At 43.0% G+C, this 19,090-nt stretch overlaps 1 protein-coding gene across 2 annotated transcripts in view; it reads right to left on the reverse strand.

Moving 5' to 3' along the window:
• NID1 (nidogen 1) overlaps positions 1 to 19,090 on the reverse strand; it is a 100,490-nt gene that overhangs the window by 41,901 nt on the left and 39,499 nt on the right. For both annotated transcript variants that reach the window (XM_055588857.1, XM_055588850.1), the window contains exons 5-9: positions 16,204 to 16,353; positions 11,795 to 12,046; positions 9,998 to 10,198; positions 7,292 to 7,537; positions 5,316 to 5,459 (exon numbers count right to left, since the gene is read on the reverse strand). In XM_055588857.1, the coding sequence (XP_055444832.1) occupies positions 5,316 to 5,459; positions 7,292 to 7,537; positions 9,998 to 10,198; positions 11,795 to 12,046; positions 16,204 to 16,353 (993 nt within the window). The remainder of the gene's footprint in view (positions 1 to 5,315; positions 5,460 to 7,291; positions 7,538 to 9,997; positions 10,199 to 11,794; positions 12,047 to 16,203; positions 16,354 to 19,090) is intronic.

Consider the following 19,090-nt stretch of genomic DNA (forward strand, 5'->3'; position numbering starts at 1 on the left):
TGGCTATTATAAACAGTGCTGCGATGAACATTGGGGTACATGTGTCTCTTTCCCTTCTGGTTTCCTCAGTGTGTATGCCCAGCAGTGGGATTGCTGGATCATAAGGCGGTTCTATTTCCAGTTTTTTAAGGAATCTCCACACTGTTCTCCATAGTGGCTGTACTAGTTTGCATTCCCACCAACAGTGTAAGAGGGTTCCCTTTTCTCCACACCCTCTCCAGCATTTATTACTTGTAGACTTTTGGATCGCAGCCATTCTGACTGGTGTGAAATGGTACCTCATAGTGGTTTTGATTTGCATTTCTCTGATAATGAGTGATGTTGAGCATCTTTTCATGTGTTTGTTAGCCATCTGTATGTCTTCTTTGGAGAAATGTCTATTTAGTTCTTTGGCCCATTTTTTGATTGGGTCATTTATTTTTCTGGAGTTGAGCTGTAGGAGTTGCTTGTATATTTTTGAGATTAGTTGTTTGTCAGTTGCTTCATTTGCTATTATCTTCTCCCATTCTGAAGGCTGTCTTTTCACCTTGCTAATAGTTTCCTTTGATGTGCAGAAGCTTTTAAGGTTAATTAGGTCCCATTTGTTTATTTTTGCTTTTATTTCCAATATTCTGGGAGGTGGGTCATAGAGGATCCTGCTGTGGTGTATGTCAGAGAGTGTCTTGCCTATGTTCTCCTTTAGGAGTTTTATAGTTTCTGGTCTTACGTTTAGATCTTTAATCCATTTTGAGTTTATTTTTGTGTATGGTGTTAGAAAGTGTTCTAGTTTCATTCTTTTACAAGTGGTTGACCAGATTTCCCAGCACCACTTGTTAAAGAGATTGTCTTTAATCCATTGCATATTCTTGCCTCCTTTGTCAAAGATAAGGTGTCCATATGTGCGTGGATTTATCTCTGGGCCTTCTATTTTGTTCCATTGATCTATATTTCTGTCTTTGTGCCAGTACCATGCTGTCTTGATAACTGTGGCTTTGTAGTAGAGCCTGAAGTCAGGTAGGTTGATTCCTCCAGTTCCATTCTTCTTTCTCAAGATCGCTTTGGCTATTTGAGGTTTTTTGTATTTCCATACAAATTGTGAATGCATGTTTCAAGAAAGCTTCTTAGGTGATTGGAAGGATGTCCTCTGGCAGGCCCTACTGGGAGAACCACTGGCAAATAGGATCTGGGGGCTCCTGGGATGAGGGAGGGAATGGTCCCCCAGCACCATTCCCACTTCCACGCAGGTCTACACGTAAGAGCCAAGCTGGGTGATGCCTTTTTTTTTTTTTTACAGCAAAACCCTAGCAATCTCCCTGCTGATATCTCACGGTCCTTATAGTTTGGAAATTCTTTGATGTCTGATTAAAACCCTCTTCTGTAAATGGAGGCTAGGACTCTAATCCATTCTTCAGTAGAAACAATGAACTAGTGATAACTGTTCCTTATAGAATATCACAATATCTCCTTGAAGATTATTGTTCTTGTTTGTGTGTGTGTATGTGTGTGTGCATATGCTCTCAGTTGTGTCCAACTCTGCGACCCTGTGGACTATAGCCCTCCAGGCTCCTCTGTCCATGGAATTTTCCAGGCAAGAAAACTGGAGTGCGTTGCCATTTCCTACTCCAGGGATCTTCCTGACTCAGGAATGGAAGCTGCGTCTCTTCTGTCTCCTGCATTGGCAGGCGGGTTCCTTACCACTGAACCACCTGGGAAGTCCATTACAGTTCTTATTGGTCAATATCTGGACAACATTTCCTCTAGGAAGAGATTTCCTCTCAAATAAATCATTCCCTAACCCAACAGGAAGATCCTGAATTATTCTTGTAATCACTGCTTCCGTTTTGACTTTTTTTCTGAGTGGCTACTTTTCACATATTTTCAAAAACTCCAACAAATATAGTTTCTCCAGTGTGTCCGCCTCATAAACGCCAGGCTCTGGGAGGAGAATCATCTCAGGACAGATTTGTTAAATGCCTTGAGTGCACTCAAAATTACTCAATGAGAGATTGTCCAAAACTCTCTCTTACAGCCTCCCAACTGAGAAATACAGGTAAGCCGTCCTACCAGGCACCAGAGCTCTGATTCAACTGGAAATCTTCTCCAAATTACCCTGAACGGTCACCCTGCAGTGTCCAACCAACCCCATCCTTGTTCTGGATGTCATCTATCATTATATCAATGCAACACACGCTGAACGACAAAGGCTCATCCTCATTCTTCTCTTCTGAGGCACTTTCCAGGTCAAAATAACATGTGAAGTGATCTGCTTAATGCAATTTCCTACCAACAGCCTGGTGTCTCAATGCATTAATACTACGAGGCTTATTCTCATGACCCAGAACAAAAAGCAGCAGGACTGGGAACAGACACATGTGCAGATTCCATGGTGCAAATCTGCCACGTTGAGGGCTAATCACAGGGCAAAACCAGGAACATGTCTTCATGGGCGAGGACATAAGAAGGGTTTCCAGGACAGCAACACATCAATCCATAAAGCATGGCTGGTTGTGCCTTGGGAGATGAAGCAGCCAGCCAAGCAGGATTAGCCCAAGGTTATGGCTTCAGCGAGGCAGGCATGGCGACCCACTCCAGTATTCCTGCCTGGAGACTCCCTGGACAGAGGAGCCTGGTGGGCTACAGTCCATAAGGTTTCAAAGAGTTGGACATGACTAGAGCGACTAAGCACTCATGCATGTATGGCTTTAGCAGTTGGAGAAGATGGCTCCACGTTTTATTACTGTTCAATTTGCTTAGGAAGCTGAAGCTGGGCTGCATAAAGACTACAGAGTTGGAGGCTTCTGCTAGAGAAATGGGGTCGCCCCATCTCTATGTGTTGTCTGGCAGGGCTCTGCTCACACACACACGGGATCATGCTGCTCTAAACCAGCCTGAGCCAATTCAGCCATTCAAGACTGGTGGGCTCTCTGGGGAAATACTGGGAAACTCTGAAGATCAGAGGTGAGTAGGAACTATGTCCCCTACACAGTGGTATGTTACAAGGGAAACAAGTCTCAGACTGAATTCTGTCACACAGACAAAGATATCAGCAAGCTGGCTGAACAATCGTACAAGCTGTTCCCGTAAGCCTCGTGTCTGTTCTTCATCCTTTCAGACGTTCCAGTGAACACCATTCGTAAATTTCACTCTGAAGCAAATGCAGCATGATCAGCTAACGTTCTCATTAAATCAGCACACTAAAGCTGCCATTAATTGGAGCCATTCAGTGGATTCAATTCAGTGGATTCCAGACCACAGGCATCATTCCCATACTCCAAATTCTGCTGGGCTCCCCAGATTATTTTGGCTACAGTCATTCAAGGGGGCTGCTCATCATTCTAACCAAACAGACATGTGCACACTACCCATTTCACAAGGGAAGCTTACCTCTAGCATTCCTTACATTTGTTGGTGAGCCTACCGTGGCAGGTTAAGGAAGCATTCGACATTGTGGGTTTTTGGCCATAAAGCTCAGCTTGGGGGATCTTAGTCCCCCAGTCAGGGATCAAACCTCTGCGCCTTGCAGTAGGAGCTCAGAGTCCTAACCACTGGACCACCAGGGCATTCCTAGCATTTGCTATTCTTAAACTAGTTGCATCTGTGTGGATTTTTCATCGAGATAGGAGTCAACTGTCTTTTGGTGGCAAATTAAAATTTAGTAACAAACATAAATATCAAGCTGTTTATGTGAAAGTATTCAAAGTGAAATTATAAGTAATAAGTATTATACAATGAAGACAGTGGAATAGAGGCACTCGAGTCAGGTACTCAAGGTCCAACATTCTAATATCCCTGGTTCAAGTTTCTCATCTGTAAAAACAGAATAAACTTCCCACCCATGAGGGTGGCTGCTATCAAAAAAACAAAACAAGTGTTGGCAAGGATGTGCAGACATTGCAGCCCTTGTGTACTGGTGGTGGGATATAAAATGATGCAGCTGCTGTGGAAAACAACATGACGGTTCTTCAAAAAAGTCAAACACAGAATTGATGTGATCCAGCAATTCTACTTCTGGGTATATCCCCAGAAGAGTTGAAAGCAGAGTCTTAAACAGATATTTGTACCCCTATGTTCACAGCAGAAATATTCACAAGAGCCCAAGAAGTGAAGCAACCCAACTGTCCACAGACAAATGAATGGTTTTTGTAAAAAACGGAATATATGCATACCATGGACTATTTCTCAGTTTTAAAAAGGAGCGAAGGGGGTAAGGGGGAAGGGGCAAACTGGGAGATTGGGATAACACAAACACACTACTATATATAAAATAGATAACTAATAAGGGCCTACTGTTTCACACAGGGAACTCTACTCAATACTCTGTAATGGCCTATAAGGGCAAAGAATCTAAAAAAGAGTAGATATATGTATAACATATTCACCTTGCTGTACAGCTAAAACTAATACCACATTGTAAATCGACCAAAGTCCAATAAATTTTTTTTTTTTAAGTAAGGAAATTGTGACATAGGTTACAATATGTATGAACCTTGAGGATATGATGCTATGTGAAATAAGCCAGTCACAAAAGGACAAATAGTACATGATTCCACTTACATGAGTTACCTAGAGTCCTGGAATTTGTAGAATGGTGGTTGCCAGGGGCTGGCGCTAGTGGCTATGGGAAGTCATTATTTAATGGCAATAGGGTTTCAATTTTGCAAATGAAAAGAGATCTGGACATGGACGGTGGTGACGGTCACACAACAACGTGAAAGTACTTAATGCCACTGAACCGTACACTTAAAAATGGTTAGAATGATCAATTTTATATTATGTGCACTTTACCACAATTAAAAATGATTTTTAAAAGACAGAAATGAAAACATCTATCTCATCAGAGTTGCTGAATTAGATGAGATGGTGTTTGTGAAGCACCTAACACAACAATGTCATGGTCACATGTTAAGTCACTTCAGTCACGTCAGACTCTTTGTGACCCCATGGACTGTAGCCCACCAGGCTCCTCTGTCCCTGGAATTTTCCAGACAAGCATACTGGAGTGGGCTGCCATTTCCTACTCCATATGGTCATATTATGTGTAGTTATAAGCAGCCCTGACTTTCTCTTTCCTTTAAACCTGTGTATTCTCAAGATGAAGTGGTGTATGGCCTTATAAATTCTGCTCTGCTGCTTAGAGTCGGGGCATCTGATCAGATGATGAAGGGGCCAGGACCCTTAACATCGTGGGGAAACACCAAGTGTGGGGCTTAAACAACTCGGCATGCCCATCAGCATTTATCTCTCCTGTGTTTCCTTGCATCTGCCAGCTCTCTGCTTTACAGTATCTGTTTGCCCCCTGCAAGCCTCCCCACACACGTCAGAGTGAATGGCTGTACCGTAGCAGGTCCGTCCGTCTCCTCGGAAGCCGATGGAGCACTCGCAGGTGAACTGGGTCCCTGGGCCAGGGCGACAGGCCGCGTTGGAGTCACACCCATGACTGCCAATGTAGCAAGGATTCTGAAGGGCATCAGGGGAGCCATCTGCAAAGGCAGAGACATTGAAACCACGTGAGGCTTCAGAAACGCTTACAGGTTACCTCCTCCCCCAGAAGGCAGGACAGGACTGATGACCAGGAAACCTGCCGACTCCTGCTCACTTGGAGTGGGATCAGCAAACTACATGCCTTTGGACTCATGTCTATTTTTATAAAGTTTTCTTGGAAGCCGGCCACATGCATTTACTTGAAAGTGGTCTGTGGCTGTTTTTGTGCTACAGTTGTAGAACTGCACTCATGACAGAAACTGCATGGCGAGCAGAGCCGCCAGTATTTGCTGTTTGGCCTTCTAAGAAAAAGTATGCCAACCCCTCATGCCTGGAGCCACAGCAGTCGAAGGAGGGAGAGAAACACCTGCCCTCTTCTGGTGTATGGAGAGCCAAGGGCCAATCTGACCAGCTGGAGAAGTGACCTGGGTATGGAGGGAGAACCGAAAATAACTGAGATAGAGAAATACCACACCCAGACACCAAATATACAGAACCTCTAGGGCTTAAAGATATGGACTATGTGAGACCTTGAGGCTGGGCTGTCGCACTAGCTCCAGCTTCTTCCACAACCAGAAGCAGCCCAGACCAGACCCCAGCTCCACATTGTGCTGTCCCAGGGCAGAGAGCTCGCTGTAGGCTCTGGGCCTGACTTTTAGCAGATTTGATTTGGATTTCCCCAAGCCCTGAGCACACATTCCTTTCACAGTGAGTGTCAGAGTTTTTTAAAATAGGCACATGAAAAGATGCTCAATATCACTAATTATTAGGTAAATGCAGATAGAAACTACAAGGGGTACTACCTTTCACCAGTCAGAATGGCCATCATTAAAAAGTCTACACATAACAATGGTGGAGAGGGTGTGGAGAAATGGAACCCTCTTGCACTGTGCAGGAATGCAAATTTGTGTAGCTACTATGGAAAACGGTATGGAGGTTCCTCCAAAAGCTAAAAACCAGAGTTGCAATATGATCCAGCAATCCCACTCCTGGGCATATATCCAGACAAAACTACAAAAAGATACATGTCCCTATGTTCATAGCAGCACTATTCACAACAGCCAAGACAGGGAAGAACCTAAACGCCCATCGACAGATGAATGGATAAAGGTGTGGTACATATATACAACAGAATATTACTCAGCCATAAAAGGGAAAAGGGAATGAAATAATGTCATTCTGCAGCTACATGGATGGACCTAGAGACTACCTTACTAAGTGAAGAAGTCAGAAAGACAAATACCTATGTTATCATTTATATGTGCAACCTAAAATATGACACAAATGAACTTATTTACAAAACAGAAACAGACGCACAGATATAGACAACAGACCTGTGTTGTCAAGTGTGGAGGGCAGGGGTGGGCGAGAAGGGGAGGGTAGGACTGGGGAGTTTGGGATTAGCAGATACAGACTATTACATATAGAATGGTATAGAATGGATAAAGAACAAGGCCCTACTGTATAGCACAGGGAACTATATTCAATATTCTGTAATAAATCATAATGGAAAAGAGTAGAAAATAAATACATAAATAAAAATAAATGCCCGGCTGCGGGCAGGTGCAGCCCTTGAATGGTCTACTCTTTACCTTAGGTTTTCTAAGAATCATAGATGAGAAGATGTTTATTTTTGTCAGGAGCTATTTTAGCATGACTTTCTTCTTACCGAGAACAAGAGATGAAGAACAACACGTCAAAAACACAGATGAAGAACAACACGTCAAAAACACAGATGAAGAACAACACGTCAAAAACACAGAGAGGGCCATGCAGGTGGACACATACACACACACACACACAACGCCCAGTCCGAGCTGCCACCTCTTACCCCTCACAGGACCAATGGAGTTGCTGAGAGCATAGCGCAGGATCCTCTCCTCCTGGTTGTATAGGACAAATACGCTGTCCACAGAGAGCTGCTGGGTGCTGGGCAGGACCGGCTGGGAGTCGTCGTGGACACACTCCCGGAAGGTGATGGTCTGGCGCCACTGGTAAGTGTGGACGTGCGAAGGGGCAGTGCCATGTCGCTCGGGCTCCGTCACCGTGTACTCCCGGGTGGAGGATGATGTGATCACTGGATATGGGTGGAAGCAGGGAGACAGAGGAGAGAGCTTGAGGATGCAAGAGGCTTAGGACATGAAAATCATCAGCAGGGCTTCCCTGGTAGCTCAGTGGTAAAGAATCTGCCTGCCAATGCAGGGGACACGGGTTCGATCCCTGGTCCAGGAAGATACCACATGCTGTGGAGCAACTAAACCCCTGCGCCAAAACTATTGAGCTGGTGCTCTCGAGCCCAGGAGCTGCAACTACCGAAGCCCTGAGACCGTAGAGCCGGTGTTCCATAACAAGCGAAGCCACTGCGATGAGAAGCCTGCCCCCCAGAACTAGAGAGTAGCCCCCACTGGCAGAAACTAGAGGAAAAGCCTGACCAGAAATGAAGACCCAGCAAAACCCAAAATAAATAACTAAAATACTCAGCAGTATTCTCTGCTCATAATGTGACCAGATGAGAGGTCAGATGGAACAGGATAAATAAGACCATTTATTTCAGTGTTGAGATTCATTCTGCTACCTAGATTTCCTATTATTGCTGTTATTTGCATTAGGAATATTTATTGCTTTTTCTCATCAAGTGTTTCTCTGTAAGTTCCTTAGTCAACCCAGGGACTAAGGCCTGATGGAAAGAGCACCAGCTTGGAAAGAGATACACAAGAATTCACAACTTGTACCTTCGTCCACAAGGAGCATGATCACAGACCAGTTACTAACTTCTTTACCCTGTTTCCTTTACAACATGGACTGGGGTAAGGATGAGATAATGTATATAGAATTTCTGGAATCAAGCAGGCTAATACTCTATAAGACAAACTACCATTTATGGAGCATTGACCATGTGACAAGCAGAGTGCTAACTGCTTTCTATGGGTTATCTCACTTAGGATTCAATAAATAGTGGCTGCTATAAATAACTCTAGATTAAACGGTTCTCTGATGTATAAAAATGAGACACTAATAGGTTTCAGTAGCCAATTTCTATAAATTACTATAGAGCTGTGAGCAAATCTCAATAGAGAAGAGAGAGAGTCTTCCCTACTCAGAAGAGAGCTAGTTTACTTTTGGCCCATGCAGTGAAAAATCTTGACTTCCTATTTAAAAAAAAAGAAGTACAAAAGGCTCTTTATATTTGTGTGCTCTGCTGTAGTTGGTAATAAAAGCTAGAGGATAAATAAAAGATTGATGTAAGCGGCCTCTTGTCCAGCTCCCATGTGCTGGACTGCCAGAAACACCATCTGGTCACAGCCTGACTTGCAGGTGGGGTCCTCCTGATACTCCTCCCACCTCCTACCCACCCTCTCATTTTCCCCAGGAGAGCCCGAGCAGGCCACGAAGTCATGGTAATTGGTACAACCTTTCTAGATGGCAATTTAATAAGAGATTTTAAAGAGTTTCCTTTGACTCATCGCTTCTATTTCTAGGAATTCGGTCAGAAAAGAATCAGAAATTTGGTCAAGGTTTATGATGAAGATGATCATTGCAACTCATGGAGACAAGGAAAAATTGGAAATAATGTAAGCTTTAGAAAAGAGAATGGTTTATATCGATAGCCATACAATAAAATGGTATAGATTCATTAAAAAGTATTTGCAAAGCCTATTTAATGGAACTATCAAGCAGTCATGATTTGACCTAACCAGAAAAGCAAACATACAATAATGTGGTATGATTGCAATTTAAATTGAAACTATATACTTGACTGTAGAGTATACAATAGTATTGCATCAATGTTAAACTTCTTGATTTTGATGATTGTACTGGGACCATGAGAGAATATTCTTGTCATTAGAAAAAACATGTGAAATATTGTAAAATATTTAGGAGATGCAGGATCACAGCATCTACAGCTTACTCTCTCTTATACATAAGGAAGGGAGAGAACAATTAAGAGAATGTAGCAAAATGTTAACAATCGGTGAAGCTGGGGAAATGATATGTGGATATGGTGCTATTTTCAACTTTCTGTAAATTTGAAATAAAAAGTTTAAAAACTACATATAGATATATAATAAAATTATTTTATTCTGAAATTATATAATATGATGAGCTATTTGGGCTAGTTGGGCTAGTATATATGTTGATATATATGTGAATATATGTGTAATATATGTATGGGGATATTTTTATATATAAAGTACATGATTTTTCATATATAAGGATAGAATACATGTTGATATATAAATATATATATGTGAGGTATATATACATTGGGATATATTTTGTATATAAGGAAAAGGCTGAAAGAAATACACTTAATTTAATAATTGTGCCCTGGTTTTAGGTCTGTAAGTTATGCTTATTTTCTTTTCTGCACTAAAGTCTCTCCAATGAGCATGCTCAATGTCTGTAATTAAGGGAAGGTGATCTGAATAAGGTAACCCCTGCGTTTCCCTTTCTGGAGGCCAGGAGACAGCATGAGCTCAGGCTGGAGCCCACGTGCAGCACTGCCCTGGGATGCAGGATGCGGGACGTGGCTCACCCTGCCGTGAGTAGTGGTAGAGCTCCGTGTAGGGTTCGATGTGCACCGAGGAGCCAAAGGCGATCTGCGGCACGCGGCCCTCCAGCTCCGTGTCAATGGTCAGGTGTCCGTGCTCATCAATGCCACTGAACTGCTGCTTAATGATCAGCTTGTCCCGGTGCCCCACAAAGGTCACCTCAGCCTGGCGGGTGAACTCCCCCCCTGCAAAGCAAGGTCAGTCTGTCACTTTGCTGTCAAAGAAGTCACATTCATGCCTGCCTGGACTCATGGTGGGGACAGGTTCACACCTCCTCTACAGACGCTTTAGTCTGGTGAGTAGAAATAGGGCCGGTGATGTCAAGGAAAGGGCCATCCTCTCAGCCCAACTCAGTCACGCACAACAAACAAAAGCCATTTCCCATCCGAAAACCAGCATCTGAGACGGGTGGGCTCGGGATTTGTGCTGGAAAAAGCAGGGTATTGGAGTTTGTGCTCAGTACTGGTTGGGTAAACTTTAATGAGTTACTTAAACCCACTGAGCCTCCATTTCCTGATGATGAAAATGGTGTACAATATCTATCTTGCGGAAATTAGATAAGTATGTTAAAAAGTGCTCTGCCAAATGTCAAGTGCTCTAAGACATCAGTTAAGGGGATGACTATTGTTCACAGCTAAGCCCCAGCCAGGATGGGTGAGTTGTTCAGGGCAAACCATCAAGTCCAGATACCATCCTAGGAGCACATACCATGGGTGCTGGCTCAGGAACTCCCCTTGGTCTATGCAGGGCAGCAGCCCCAAACAAGCAGGAAAAAAAATTTCACCTTCTTCCAGCTTCCTCCCTTTTCCACGTATGCAGTCTCCCCTGATAGCATGGCTGGCAGCTATTTCATGATATGTGAAAATTATATGAAATTTACATTTCAGTGCCCATGAATAATTTCATTGGAACACAGTCATGCTCATTCATTTGTGTATTATCTATGCCTGGTTTCAACTGATAAAAACAGAGCTGAATAGCTGCAACAGAGAACGAATAGCCCAAAATATTTAGGCAAAGCTTAAAATATTTATTCTCTGGCTCTTTGCAGAAAAAGTCTGACAACTCCTGCTTTACAGTCCCCAGGTCCAGGCAGATATCCCGCTGATAACACATGTTCTGGGGCAGTTAAGAAGGACCACTGTAGAAACAAATATTTGCTGTTGTAGGGAATTTGTAAAGATTACCTCTGCCTCCCTGAAGTTGGTGTAAGTCACAATGTAACTTCAATTTAAATCAACCCATATACAAAGCATCACCAATATGAAACTGCTCCCTGATCAAAATGCTAAGACTATCTTATCAAAATGATAAGACTATCTAGATAGTCTTAGTTAATGTATTGTTGTTCAGTCGCTCAGTTGTGTCCAACTCTTTGTGACCCCATGAACTGCAGCACACCTGGCTTCTCTGTCCTTCACTATCTCCCAGAGTTTGCTCAAACTTATGTCCACTGAGGTCATCTAGCCATCTCATCATCTCTCGCCCCCTTCTCCTCTTGCCCTCAATCTTTTCCAGCATCAGATTCTTTTCCAATGAATCGGTTTTTTGCTTTAAGTGGCCAAAGTAATGGAACTTCAGCATCAGTCCTCCCAATGAATTCAGGGTTGATTTCCTTTAGGATTGACTGGTCTGATCTCCTTGTATACTAATGAAAAACTTGATGATTTTACCCTAACACCTTATTTCCAGAGCCACAAAATACTTATTTGTAACTTATTTGCAGACACATAGAGTTCCCTTTCCATTCAACCCAGCCCATTAATTTTAAGGTCAATTACCTGTGATGCTGAAGCCATTCTTGAATCCATCTTGCTCCACTGCAAACATCCATCCAATGATGCCTCCAATAGGGGCCAGAGGAAGCAGAGAGTACCCAATAGTCTCAGGAATGGTGCTGATGGCTGTGTAGGATCGCCCATGGTTCATCACCACGTAAGAATGGAGGTCGGTATTCTCAAAGACAATGGGAACCTGGCTGTCCCCCACAAAGATCCTCCCTTTCACCTTGCCGTTAACTCGCTGGGGGGAACCTGAACGAGAAACAAAGAAAGAAGCCAGCCCTTCAGAATAGAATAGTGTGTCTGGTGGGCTCTGTACCCATAAAGCAAAGAGCCCAACAGTGCTGGGGTAAAGGGCTTTTGGGGTAAGTGAAGGAAGTCAATCTTCCCAAGACGAAGGCAGTCCCTGCAGCTGTGGCTATGAGCTGCAGAAATTCCAACTTTCTTCCTCTCTTCCATATTGATGGATAATGGGTAGCAGAAAAGTGGGACCCATTGTATGATGAAGGAACATCAGAGGCAAATAAAACAATTTCAGGAGAATAGCATAATGGGTGATCCAGAACTAGGTGATATATAACTGATTACTTTTGAGAATATCAGGGACAGAATTAGTCATTTCACTGGGACAATGGGGCTAAACTGGATGAGACATTAGGTTGTCTGATTTATAACATATCTTTTTTTTCAAAAAAATAACTATTTTTGGCTGAGCTAAGTCTTTGTTGCTGTGCATGGGCTTTTTAGATGCAGTATGCAGGGGCCGGGGGAGCTACTCTTCACTGCGATGTGCGGGATTCTCATTGTGGTGGCTTCTCTTGTTTCAGAGCACGGGCTCTAGGTGCCTGGGCACAGGCTCTAGGTGCCCGGGCTTCAGCAGTTGTGGTGCACGGGTTTAGGTGCTCCCCAGCATGTGGAACCTTCTTGGATCAGGGATCAAATCCATGTCCCCTGCACTTGCAGGTGGATTCTCAGCTACTGAGCCACCAGGGAAGTCCCTAAGAGTCTCAGGGACTTCCCTTAAAGAGCATCTCTGGCTCAAATATAAGTTGGCCAGTCTGAGTCCTAGACCCTCACTAACCCAAGCCAGATAGAAGTAGCCACAGTGGGTATTGCAGGTCACACAAACATGCCCTCTGACCCATAACCAGCTTGTGGGCTAGGGTATGTTTGTTGGTCATTTCCTTTAGATAACTGGGAAAGATGTGAAACTTACTATGGCATATTTACAAGCTTTCTTCATATATTACCAAACAGTATATGTAGGACCCCATTTTAAAAAATTGCATTAATGATAGATGCTAGCATACTCATAGAGGAAAAATGTCTGAAGAGAGCTACACAAAATTGCTAATAGAGATTAATTCAGGTGATATGGTGAACTTTCATTTTCTATACTATATATCTCTATAATGTTGGGATATTAATAACTTGCATGTTTTTATTATTGCTTAATCAGGAAAAGAAAAAATCTCAAGAAATCAAGTTGTTCTTGTATTTGAATAAGAAAATGGAAGGTTGCCACATGACCCAGCAATTTCAACTCCTGAGTATATACCCAAGAAAACAGAAAACATATGTTCACTTGAAAACTTGTACATGAATGTTCTTAGCAGCATTATTCATTAACAGCAAAAATGGGAAAGCACTCAAATGTCCATCAACTGATGCACAGATAAATAAAATGTGGAAAATCCATACAATAGAATATTATTTAGCTAGGAAAAAGGAATAAGGTACTGATACATCCTAAACATGTATACACCCTGAAAACATTATGCTAAGTAAAAGAAGCCAAACACGAAGGTCCCATGGTATATGATTCCATTTATATGGAATGTCCAGAACAAGAAAACCCACATGGACAGACAGCAGATTAGGTGTTGACAGAGCCTGGGAATGAGGATGGATTGAGGGTGGCAGCTAAAAGATCCAGGTTTCCTTCTGGCATGATGAAAATGCTCTAAAATTAGAGGTAACAGTTGAATAACTTAGTGAATATACTAAAAACCACCAAATGGTATACTTTGACTCTGTTACTGACATCTTAAAAAAAAAAAAGCTGAAGGAAGAGGTAAGTACATCAGGTTTGATGTAGAATTAAATTCCACTACTTATTGATTGTACATATCATGTTTCTCTTCCTAGACTGTAAATAACTAGAGACAGGACCTTCACACCCAACTCCCTGGTTCCGTCGTAGCAGAGTTTTCTGTACATGCTAAGTTCTACAGTAAAGCTTGTAGACTAACCTCAGACAAATGAGCTCTCATCTGAGCACCGTCGTCTGTGTTCTGACAACTTTCTGCTGTGTTTAATATACCCTAGGGCTTCCCTGGTGGCTCAGACAGTAAAGAATCTGCCTGCAATGTGGGAGACCTGAGTTCGATCCCTGCATTGGGGAGATACCCTGGAGGAGGACAAGGCAACCCACTCCAGTATTCTTGCCTGGTGAACCCCCAGGACAGAGGAGCTTGGTGAGTTACAGTCCATGGGGTCACAAAGAGTCAGACACGATTGAGCAACTAAGCACAGCACAGCTGCAAAACAGGGTCACTGAGGGCCTTCCCTGGCAGTCCAGCAGTTAAGATTCCACACTTGCACTGGAGGGGGCATGGGTTCAATCCCTGGTTGGGCCCTCATGCCACACAGTATGGCCCCCAAAGCAACAAAACCCCCCAAAACAAGGTCACTGACAAGCCAAGGCAGATTCGACACACAGAGTATTTCTGCACATAAACTGTGTCATTACACTGGGGGAATGCTATGAAGTTAGAAGACTAATATCAAAAAAATGCCTCCCCCAAACAATTACAGAAACAAGCAGGAAAGCCAAGGGAAGAAAACCAAATTTTTTCCATCAAACTTGGAGCTAGAAAAATATTTCAAAAGTAGTAAGATTCCAACAAATATTTAAACCACAAAACTATGACAGGGCGTGTTTAGAACGTCAAAAAATGTAGCTGAGCAATCTTTCATATCCAAGCTTGCTGCCAAATGCAACCTGTCAGCATTTCCAGCTCTGACATTTGGCATGGAAAGAGCTTATGAGATCGATCTTTGAGAAGAAGGGTTCATTGTAAATTGTGGAAGTTCTTCCCATGGCAAGTGAAATATAAAAGCCAAGCCTAAAACAAAGCAGCAAAAGCATGTCATTCCTGGGGCAACGGGCAAGAAAAGAGATAACACATTTATAGATGTTAAAAACATCCCCCCAAATCAATATGCAAAGCATACAGAATTTTCTGTCCTTGCTAAAGACAATATTTAACAAAACCTAGAAGGAACTTTTTTTTTTTGGAACCTTTCTTTTTTTTAAGCAAATTAGAATAACTGATTTAACTTTAGCTATGACAGGAAATCTGAAAAACAGAAAAGCATTCCTCCAACTGAGTTTTATTTAGTCATATTTTGCCAAGCAACTGAGGTTCCTCCTTAAACAGATGAGGAAAATGACGGGTGACAAGTGGAGTGATCTGGCATCTGCAGAGACGTGTTCAGTATGGTTTGCTTTATTTTTGCTTTCATTCTAATTTATGGTCTTGGGTTCCCATAAGTCTCCATCTTGAAGTAAACTGTTATCCGGACCCTGTAGACTTTTGCAGAGATTTTTCAGAACATCTGAGAACATCAAGACTGGTTGATCCTTTTTTGGGGGTGCAGAGCTCAGGACTGATGCCAGCCCACAGCCAAATATGTTTTGGAGTTGACAGCACAATGGGTCTGGTCTCCAAAGTTAGCTGTGATGCGCCCCTTCTGCTCCTCCATCACCATGCTGGGGTTCCGGGAACACAAGGACAGGAATACCAGAGAGTGGGGGGACTGGAATAGTCCTTACCCCCTACATATTGCATTGGCCAGGAAGTTGGTTTGGTTTTAAGTACAAATAAAGGACACATTTTTCATTTTCACCAAGACCTTTACTGAACAAAGTACTTATTGAACAAACTTTTGGGCCAACCCAACATTTTGGTCTTCACCAGCCCACCATGGCCCTGCTGGACTTGAACCACCATCAGCATAGTCTGAGCGATGCCAAAGGAAGAGGTTTGAAAGAAACAGAGGGAAACGAGGGGGCCTGACAATTCATGGTCCAGGTTGCATAATTGCAACATTTCAGCCTGAAGATGGGTTCTCAATGGCTCTCATTTCAGAGATGGAGAAACACCACAGGAAAGAAAGAGACCTCCCCTTATTAGTAAAAAGGGCATTCCCCAGGACCTCTCCCCCTCCACCCCCATAGAGAAATACAGGCAAGAACAAGGAATGAGATGAAATATCACTGCCCAGTTGAAAACACCACCTACCTTTAGAGATCTGGGTAAAGGCAAGATTTCAAAACAAGCACCAAAACAAAATCACTCCTCCCTTTTCTCCCCCTTAAAAAGGATCAGACAAAGACACAGTACCTTCTGCAACACACTGCCGGCCGTTCCCCGTGTAGCCAGCAACACAGCGGCAACAGAAGCCGGTGGCAAAGTCCCTGCACTCTGCATGCACAGAGCACTGGTGCCTGTTGTTGGCACATGTCTGCCGGGAATCCGTGTTGTATCTGAAAACTGCTCGGAGAGAACACAGCACACCAGTAAGTGCTTCACCGGCTCCGGACGAGGAGCCTTTAGAACACTGCACCCTCAGCTATACAAGACTGGACGTCTGCTCAGGCCGTTCAGACACAGGGCTCTCTATCTGTGGCCACTTAACTAGTACAGTGGTTCCATCACTCAAATCACTGAGGCATGTAGGTCTAAAAGGAGTTTGAGAAATCACATGGGTGAATTACTACTATTTTAATTTTTACTTTTGGGCTGTGCCATGAGGGATGTGGGATCTTAAGTTTCCTGACCAGGGATTGAACCTGCGCCCCTTGCGATGGAAGTATGGGGTCTTAACCACTAGACTGCCAGGGAAGTCACAAGGGTGAATTTTTTAAAAATGCTATAATCCAATGTCCTTAGTATCAATGAATCAATATTGGGTGATAGCTGTCCAATGTCAATCTTAATATGGCATCCATTAAAAGTCATCAGATATGCATCAGACCAACCTTTCTAATAAAAACAACATCAAGTTTGGGTGCAGATGTTAAAATATTTAAAAATTATATTTTATCGTGGTAAAATACATACAACATAAAATGTGCCATTTTACTGAGCTTAAAGTATTTTAAACTTTTTGGCCCCATTCTTCTCACCAGGGGATAAATCAGAAGCTCTTAGAGTTAAAAGCTGGTTAGAAATAATTCCTCAGTCATACCTGCTCTAACAGCCTTTGGCCCAAGAAACATGAATTTCTCCCTAGTGCAGACGGCTCTCCCTCCCAGGTTGATTTTATTAGAATGATGAGCCAGCTCATTAAGCTTAAAAATGCAGAGCACACTAATTTGGAATGAATTCAAAAGCACAAGGAGGGATGAACTTTTGGAGGGGATAATGACCCAATTTATAATTGGTATGAGTGAAAATAAAAGTAAAGTTTGACCCCAGGTAGATTCCAGGAGTTCTACACACCCAGAAGGGAATTTCCGGGATGTATAAATGGCATTTGGAGCCAAGAACACTTGGGCCCTGAGCTGAACGCATGTGATGCTACTGATTGCTTAAGCTCAGCTCCCAGTGGGTCTGTTATAGCTGGTGTATCTGTGGATGACGATTCAAATAACACCAGGAATGCACTGCTGGCTACAGAAGACTGACCTTTCTAATAAAAACAGTGAAATAACTCGGATCAAGGGCAGAGGAAGATCTCTTTTAAACACAGTTGGGGTTCAGATCTAGGCTTTTTGTTGTTGTTATCAGTACCAAGTAATATATTACCATGAGTTGTTGGGACTAGCTATGCTCTCATTTCAAAGTGATGGCTTCACAAATGAGAATTTCAGAGACACCTATGTGGGGTGAAAACAGGATGAGACTCAAAACTCAACATGCATGGACGCATGCTAAGTCACTTCAGTTGTGTCTTATTTTTTGCTGACTCTGACTATAGCTCTCCAGGCTCTGTCCATGGAATTCTCTAGACAAGAATACTGGAGTGGGTTGCCATGCCCTCTTCCAGGGGATCTTCTCAACCCAGGGATCAAACCCGTTTCTTTTACATCTTCTGCATCGGCAGGTGAGTTCTTTACCACTAAGAGGTTTCCCTGGTGGATCTGACAGTAAAGAGTCTGTCTGCAATGCAGGAAATCTGGGTTCAATCCCTGGGTTGGGAAGATATCCTGGAGGAGGGCATGGCAACCGACTCCAGTATTCTTGCCTGGAGAATTTCATGGACAGAGGAGCCTGGCGGCCTGTAGTCCATGGGGTCACAAAGAGTAGGACACGACTGAGTGACTAACACTTTCTTTACCACTAGCACCACGTGGGAAGCCCTCAAAGCTCAACATATGCAAACAAACATGCCCATGACCTATCTTGGGGAGATCACTCTGAGACCCAGCTATAAGAGCGGAGTGCCACATACTAGATGTCAGCATCACCCCAGGAAATCCAGGGTGCCATGTGTGTAAGGGGAGCCCTGAGACATGAACCCATGTCTTCATCATGTCACTTAATGTCACCTCTCCATCTCTGTGCCTCAGAAGTAAGTAAGAACACTTCCCTGGCCACCAGATCCTGTCCATGCTTTGGGATACGTGATAAGAACAAACATTTATGATTATTACTATGAGACAAACCACAGCAAGTAAGGAGAAATAAAAATGGGATAGATTTTTCTTTTTTTGAGTGTGATTATTTGTTTATTATTAGCTTCTACTATATTTCTTCAAGGTTTTCAAGTGTGGGAAATGTGACTTTGTTTATCTTAAACTCTTTTTTTGGGGGCAGGGATTTTTTGAGGGCCTTATGATAACTTCATAGTAGAAACAATCATAGTAATTATCATTTAAAGGCTTGGGCCATCCCCTTGACAGGAATATTACTGGTCAACCTGAAGGGCAAAAAAAAAAAAATGAACACAGTCTAGTTCCAATGTCTTTTATAAGACAATTCAAAGCATGCTGGGATTCAAATGGTACACTTGAAAATGCTACATTTTCCTCTGAAACTAGCAAAAATCTGATACATTCCATTCAGTTCAGTTCAGTATCTCAGTCCTGTCCTACTCTTTGAAATCCCATGGACTGCATCATGCCAGGCTTCCCTGTCTATCACCAACTCCTGGGGCTTGCTCAAACTCATGTCCATTGAGTCACTGATGCCATCCAACCATCTCATCCTCTGTCATCCCCTTCTCCTCCTGCCTTCAATCTTTCCCAGCATCAGGGTCTTTTCAAATGAGTCAGTTCTTTGCATC

This window comes from Bubalus kerabau, chromosome 1 (genome assembly GCF_029407905.1).
Source record: "Bubalus kerabau isolate K-KA32 ecotype Philippines breed swamp buffalo chromosome 1, PCC_UOA_SB_1v2, whole genome shotgun sequence".
Lineage (NCBI taxonomy): Eukaryota > Metazoa > Chordata > Mammalia > Artiodactyla > Bovidae > Bubalus > Bubalus kerabau.